This window comes from Boleophthalmus pectinirostris, unplaced genomic scaffold (genome assembly GCF_026225935.1).
Source record: "Boleophthalmus pectinirostris isolate CB_2022bp ecotype Guang Dong unplaced genomic scaffold, ASM2622593v1 HiC_scaffold_16, whole genome shotgun sequence".
Lineage (NCBI taxonomy): Eukaryota > Metazoa > Chordata > Actinopteri > Gobiiformes > Gobiidae > Boleophthalmus > Boleophthalmus pectinirostris.
This window is the reverse complement of record NW_026571095.1, coordinates 19184672-19192305: the sequence shown is the minus strand read 5'-3', so window position 1 is coordinate 19192305 and position 7634 is coordinate 19184672. Positions and strand designations below refer to the sequence as shown.

The 7634-nt window shown below is 39.9% G+C and overlaps 1 protein-coding gene across 1 annotated transcript; it reads right to left on the bottom strand.

Moving 5' to 3' along the window:
• LOC110170360 (cysteine-rich secretory protein LCCL domain-containing 1-like) lies at nt 1-5648 on the bottom strand. Its single transcript, XM_020936002.1, has 14 exons — nt 5388-5648; nt 2204-2322; nt 1993-2125; nt 1762-1877; nt 1576-1676; nt 1316-1489; nt 1158-1218; nt 1017-1083; nt 804-934; nt 660-703; nt 481-553; nt 338-407; nt 135-268; nt 1-52 (listed from the first exon to the last, which is right to left on the bottom strand). The coding sequence occupies exons 1-14, from the start codon at nt 5646-5648 to the stop codon at nt 1-3; spliced, it is 1536 nt and encodes a 511-aa protein (XP_020791661.1).
• Between the last annotated feature and the right edge of the window lie 1986 nt (nt 5649-7634).

The following is a 7634-nucleotide window of genomic DNA, read 5'->3' as shown; positions in this document are numbered from 1 at the left end:
TCAGATGACTGCAAACACTCGAAATGCTTTTCCAGTCGTCGGATTTAGAAGCCTGTGAAAAGAAACAGATAGATCTGAAGTAGCAGCAATGTTGGGTCAGATTTTGATGATTGGATTTTTGATTTTGTCCATACGTTTCTGATGTGATGCCGTTCTGGTGACTGCCTTTGTACAGCCTCCTCCTGTCCACGGGCATCACATCCAGGTAACCCCCCGACTCATTCTGGATGACCCCTGCATGGACTCCTGCTCGGCAAATACTAGATTTCTGAACATGATAAATTATATTACAAATCAGGAAAACAAAATCAGAAATGTTATTTGTTGTCATGCTTACGTCAGAGTAATATTTTGTTCCAATCACTCGAACTTGACTCTGATGAAGACAATTCCTAGGGCAGTATAACCTGGTAGAAAAAAATACAGCAGCAATGTTTTTAGTTCTCTAAAAAATAAAAAATACTGAATCATGTAAATTACCTTGGACAATGCCTGACAGGTTTCTTGAAAGGGCAATATAGAGCAACGGTAGTGTCGCAGGTGACAGCCTTAACTGTGAGAAAGCAAAAATAGCACTGGAGTTTGTACATCAACAGTTAAAAGGAAAACAAATAATTATTAATACTAATAAAAGAATAGTTCGTAAGAGTATGACCTACCTGGCACTTTCTCAACTTTAAACGAATTTGCACTTCTGTTCTTTCTGCAATTGAAATATAACATCTAGTTATGTAAAACTTCTAACCTAATCTAATAAAACATCTAAACTTGGAGAGCTTACATCTGAGAAACTGTAAACATACCCTACTGACTGAATACCATTCTTGTATGATTTAGTGAAATGTGGTTTTCTGCCCAGTCTGCTCACATCCAGCCATCCTCCATCATTGTCAATGACTCCAGCATGTAGTCCTGCTGCACATACACTGGATTGCTGCAAACAGGTATAATTCACTTACTTGTATAATACATACATACAATACATACAAAAAAAGTTATTATTATTATTGTTTTACCATGTCGTAATAGCCACTTCCAACAGCTTTACCAGGTCTGTCCAAGCAGCCAGGTGGACATTCATATCTGACAAGAGCATGCAGTATTTCTGTGTTTATTTTATAATGAATTTGGGCACAGGCCTTTTGTCTTTACTTTACCTGTTACAAGTGGTCCCTTTGCATTGATCTCTCAATTTTGTGTCACACTCCACCTGCTGACCTGTGGAGGAAAGAGCCCTTCAGAAATGTCGACTCGAAATGGCAGGCCATAAGACGTAATGCTGATGGGAGTGTTGCATGATGGGAGCAGTCCTTACTCATCTGCTCAGTGCTGACCACCTGGTTTCTCTGAGTGTTGTCATGACGAGGGGGGTCCGGGGACTGGGCCCGGGGCTCTGGATCTCTCTCTCGGACCGGATCTGGTTCAGGCTCAGGTTCAATGTAGTTGGTTTCCTCAAGCTCTGGAGCAGGCCGTCTGTCAACACCACCATCTGGAAATATAATATATCAAAGAATAATAACTTTGTTATGTTAAAATATCAACATTTGGTTTACCATAGATTTAGGTCTATTTTACCTTTGTAACAGAGGTTGTCCCTACACCCCCCTGCATAACTGGCTGGACATTGAGAGCAGGGAGATCCATATTTGTAAGGCGCATGGCCCCACCAATTGCCACTTTAAGATCAAAGTCAGAATCAAACTAATGCTGTCATTTCTGTAAACATTTTTGGATATTGCTCAAACATTAAGAAGAACTCACGGTGGAGAATAGTTGCACACGAGGTAGACAGCTTTGGCCCAGATCATTCCCCACACATTCATGTTGTAACAAACATTGATGGCACAGCCTATGCGATTACTAGTGGCCCACACCAACTGTGAAACAAAAAAGGTAGGATTAGATAGATTATTCTAGATTAATCTAGTTCTAGTTTAATAAACAAATGTTTTTTGTTTTGTTTTTAATATATTGGCATAGTGAAACCTTCACCTGAGTGTAGTGTGTGCAGACTGGTCCAGAGCACCTGAATGGACAGTGAGGATTACACTCCTGGGCGTAGGGGTAACTATAGTACCTCACCTCGTCATACCAAGCCTGCACATGGAAGGTTGGGGGACGGTCCCTGAACAAAATACATAAAAGCTTTATTATCTCCAAACATAGTATATCAGTATAATCTATACAGTCTTTAAAATAGTACCTTCCCCAGTGTGCTCCAAGGTTTTGTCCTATTTGTGTCAACATGTGACTGGGGCCATGCTCCCATCGACAGGTGTGCGCCCAATGCTCTGCACTCCGCTCCAGCTCATAATCCCAAACCTAAGGAACAAATAAAGGGAAACAGAAACAAGAATGTAGGCTTAGACTGTAAAAAAAATCTCATACAATTTAATTCATGCCACTTCTAACACAGATTACAATCTCTGTGCAGTATGAAAAACATAGACATATTTATTTATGTGGCAAATCCCTATGCTGAATTGGCTCCCACCTTCCAAGTACAGTATTTGAGTAAGACTTAGGTAGTACCCTGAATGACCTGCGCCTGACTGAAGTCTGTAGAATGGGTCAGTTTTGTTTTTCCTCTAGATTAAGTGGCCTCTTATGGCTTAAATTGTTGCCCATTACATTTTTCTAATAGCCACACACCCTCATCCAGAAAACTAACTTTCACAATCTCTTTTGTAGCTAATGTACGCTAACCAAACTCAAATAAACATACTTGAGGTAACCTGAAACATGAACCTGCTCTTTAAGTGCTGCGGCCATGGACATGCCTTCTGCAAATTTAGCACACTATAGTCAAAACTGGGCCTCTCCTATTAAAAACACACATACATGAGAGAGAAATATCAGCATTGCTTTAGCTGGCAGCTTTGTGCCACTACTGGTTGTGGTGTTTCAAATTGTGTTTCCCGTAAACTGTGGTCCTATTGCATAACTTAAAAAAGACCAAACAACTTCATGTTAATATTAAACAATCTTAAATTAAATCTGATGTAAAATACCCCAAAATTGCTCAAGACTGTTTAGAACAAATTGTATATGTTGAAGCTGGCATTAATGTAACAACAACTGTGTATAAGCAAAAATACAGGTATCACATAAAAATCCCAACACTACTGATGTAATGTTATTTCAAGCTTTATACCGATTTGATATAAATTCTTCCATATGTCTGATTAAAGAAAAAGTATTTGTAGGCACTAGGTAGCAGTAGCAAGTATAGCAGAGGTGGTATATTTTTTGGTGCAACAGTCATTAAATTTATTTTTAATATTTTGACTAAATGGTCCAACCTATCTGGTAGGAATTACATGTTTTTTTTGTAATTTTTTTTTCCATATATACAGCTATGTATACAAAGAGCATCACATATGTGTGTTTATTGTGCAGGTCATTTGAGGTGTGCACATTTGATCCAGGACGTGCTGAAAGAAGTAACCTGGAGATACCTCAGATTTCCAGAGCCAAAAACAGCACTATTCTAAAGTGCAAAATCCCCCTAGATTATCCTCAAAACAAAGAGGTTATTGGGTGTCCCCTTTGCTAAAACACTATTCATAACATCTGCAGCTTGGCCGCACTGATAACTTTAAGGATAGTGAACTCCAAGACCTGTATTTTGAAACAGCGGTGGCCAAGAGCATAGTGGCTAGCAAAAGGAGTGATTTAAGCATTTGTAAAAAACAGTTGGAGTAAGATGAAAAGCAGTGCCCTTAAAAAGTTTAAACTGCTTTGTTTGATAACAGTTCACAGTTAAAGAATGACTCCGAATGGTCCGATGTGGATTTTTAGCTGCTATAATCCTGTATTTGTCTTGCTGTTGTGACTGAGGACAAAATATTGGCATCAAATAACTGATATCACCATTAACCGCTATACCATCCCTAATCATAGGTGCAGACTAAATAAAATGCTAAATTATGTTTTTTTGTATGCAGAGGTCTTGATGCATGCATGACTTTAGCCTGTTTTATTCTTCTATGGTGAACCTGCTACATTTTAACTGAGATCAATCAAAAGTAATTCGCTCTTAATAGATCAGCTTAAAATCTCTTTGTGTCAGTATCTATAAGATATTGTCTGTCAAAATAGCATCTAAATTTGTCCTTTGCATTTGACCCATCCTTCAAAGTTGCTGGGGAACACTGCCAAGAGCAGTGAGTGCCACAGCACAGCACCTGGGGACCCATCTTAAGATCTTGAGATAGGTTTGGTCATACTATTTTAGCTGAAAGATTTTATCTATCATTCATGTTTTGGGTTGATGAGGGAAAACTGTGTGCCCAGAGGAAACCCACCCAGACACGCACAAACCTTGTTGCTATGAGGCGAAAGTGCTACTCAGCCACCATGTCGCATAATTATTACCACAAAGGAACAGTATATTATGGACATCTTTCTTTACAGTGTACTAAAGAGATCTAGTAACTAGCTTCCTTGCTGGTTTTGTAATCAATATTTAGGTATATAATGATCTCCTGGACTGATTTGGTGGTCCTTAAGAAACATTTTCCGTATGACATCCAAAATCCAGTCTTTATTTTTGAAAAGGCACAGAAATAAAGTAACACAACCTTCTGTATATATAGAGAGTCTATAGAGGGTGCATGTCATTATGGGTTGTTTCTGAACTGCATGGTGTGGGGTTTAGAGGAGATCAGAACACGCAGGCAGAGAAGCTTTTGTTTAAACTTCAAAATCTGGAGTTAGGTATAGACACTAAATCTTGAACATATTCTGGCCCCATCACTTCTCAGTGTTACCACATAATTATCATCAGTAGTAGTGTCCATTGCAAAAGAAACAGAGAATTAGTGCAAATATGCATTTACACTCCTGTACGCCACACTTGTGCTGCTCATGTTTGAAATAGATTAAGCACTGTGGCACCCAAAATGAGATGCGTAGAGGATCAAATAAAGCACAACACTGGACTATGCCAGGCATTTTGAGTGTGCTTGGATGGATGGGGAGCTAGAGGGTGGTTGGGGGTGGTGATGAAGAAAAGAAAAAGCAAAAGCCATGGGAGAGAAGAGATGTAGAGTGATGGAGTGGGCAGGAAGAGAGGGAGGGGTGGTAGTTGAGGTAAAGGGCAGGACACGGCAGGGGTGTGAGCTGGATCGGGACCAGGGTTAATGAGGATGGGCCAGAGGAGTTACAGCACCAAAGTTTTTTTTTCTTATTTTTAGACCGGAAACCTTTTTTTTTTTTAACACAAAACAACTCAAAATTCTATTCTAATATTGCTAGTGAAACTTTATTCATGCATCCATTACTGTATTTCTATTTGAAGAGTAGTCCTACATTTAATCAGTAAATGCAGATCAACACATTTACACTATCTTCAAGTGCTTATGAACTGGTTTGCCTGGTCTTACCATGTACTCCATATTGGATGCCGGAGGATGCACTTGGCCACGCAGCTTGTTGTGCAGGTCCAGTATAAGGTGCATGTCTCCTTCAGTGATGGCTCTCTTTCCTCTTGAGCGAGCCCTCCACCACTCTTCATCCTTATCCCAGTACTTGTCCAGAATAGACTCCAGCCTTGTATTGTTAGGGAGGACCATAGAAATGACTGTCTGGCTCAAACACAAGAGCAAGCTGGTCACTCCAATCCAGCCCTCAAAGGGAAAAGTCATTGTCAAGTCCTGCTGGTGCTGATGTTGTAGGCTTGTCTGAAAAAGGATACAACATGTTACTTCTATTTCTACATTATGTATAGAGCGATGGCCTTATACTTTTTAAAATTCATTAAAAAATGATCGTTTGTGCTTCCATGTCAAAATGTATAATTTGCCTTATGTTCGGGCCACACCTCAGTTGCGCATGCGTCAAATAAAGTAATTGCTATCGACAAGATTGCCAATATTAAGAATAATATAAGAAGTAACTGCAGTAGACTACATTAAAACCAGATAACCTACAACGCAGGTTATCTGTTTGCTGTTTACTTACTGTGAAAATCCTTGAGCTCGATATCCAACTGAACACTCCAAAAAGTTATTTTAAAAATATTAAAGCCTCTGAAAGGATATTATTCCGTCCATCACTTAAAACCAACTAAGCAACCGTTTGCATATACGTCCCCCAAGTAACCTGCTGAATTCCTCAAGTCGCCTGTTGCGCTGTAAGTTGCACATGGGACAGAACCTGCGGCACATTTGCGTTTATATGCCAAAATTGTGCTTAGCAACGGGCAAAGCACCGAGCCACGCCTCCACGTGGTTCACGAGCAATTTGACGCACCCGCACTGTAGAGGGCGAAGTGCCGCGGACAGCACCTGACGTGACGTGAGAGGACACTTGTGGTAGCTACATTTATATTCGATTAAACTGTAAATATTGCGTGGCTAATAACGTACTTTTTTTTTGACATAATAGTGCATCATTTACTTTTGAAGATAGGCCCATAAGTGCATTTTTATGTTGATTATGCGCCAATTAGACCTTCATGCGTAATTATAGAATCTTTGTCATAATAACCTTTTTTCCCCATTAGCCTATTTAATCATACAATGACAACTTGGAATTGACTCCAGTAATTTACCCAAAGTGCTACTGCCTCCCTCTGGTAAGAAACCGGACTGCGTCTGTCAGGGCCAAATGGAATAAAAGGCGACTCAAAATGTTTGCTACAAGGTAAATTTAAAATAATCCACTGAGCATGATGTTTTTGAAAAGAAAATTTAAATGGAAAATTTTCTTTATTGGTTCCACTGAATTCCCTTCTGTGCTATTGTAACTCAATCAATGAATGAGTAAGTTCTGTTCTTCTTAATTGGGACTTGCTTTGTATTTATTATGTTTAAGAAACCTGGTACATTATATATTGTTGGTATGAACATGATTTTGCCCATTTGTTTGATCCACTCACTAATAATTAACTTTCAGTCAGGTGACTTCTAACCAGACTGCATTATGTCAATTAGAGCAAACACATCAGAATGGGGAACCTGCAATGCCCCTCTCAGTCCTTTACTGAGTACTCAGTACTTTACTGTTTACTTTAACAGTACAGTAAAAATTAACAGGGCTATTAGGGTCAGACACATAAAGCAGCTTTACTTAGTAGTGCAGTAATGGGGAACATGATACCTCACTGCTGTGGCTCGAGACATCTGTCCATTTCCAAATTACTATCACAATCCTCAGTACCTCAGCCTCCTGTCCGTCAACTCCTCCATTCACCTGCAGGAGCACTACACCTCCGTCCAGTCCTCTCTGAGTCCCAAACAGCTGGAGGACTTTACTCAGAGTCTGAAGAGCACCTTTGGGCGATGGGAGAGTGTCGTATGGAGAAGTGGGAGTGGTCACTCTTTCTTTGGCCATTCAATTTGACACTGTGGCCCAACAGGTGAAGGGAGAGTATGTGTCCAACCCACCTCCGGTCTACACCATCGGCAAGTATCTGAGACTGGTGCCACATATAGCCAACAATCCCACCAGGATGAGACAGGAGACTGAGAGGTATCGCTTCTGCTATGAACAATCCTGATACACAACAGGACAACAGACCAGAATAAGTATCGTTAAAGTGCTACCCAAGTAACAATGGAACTACTGAAGTCTCATTAGACATGGAGTTGACTATTTAGATTTTTGTGATTGTGAAAGACCATTTCAAA

What these genes read in the sequence shown, in the direction of transcription:
- LOC110170360 (XM_020936002.1), bottom strand. Translation starts at nt 5,648, where the DNA reads ATGACTTTTCCCTTTGAGGGCTGGATTGGAGTGACCAGCTTGCTCTTG. An exon ending in AAAGGGACCACTTGTAACAG is followed by an intron (nt 1,084 to 1,157) that starts GTAAAGTAAAGA and finishes TGCTCTTGTCAG; the next exon opens with ATATGAATGTCCACCTGGCT. An exon ending in GAAGTGGCTATTACGACATG is followed by an intron (nt 935 to 1,016) that starts GTAAAACAATAA and finishes ACCTGTTTGCAG; the next exon opens with CAATCCAGTGTATGTGCAGC.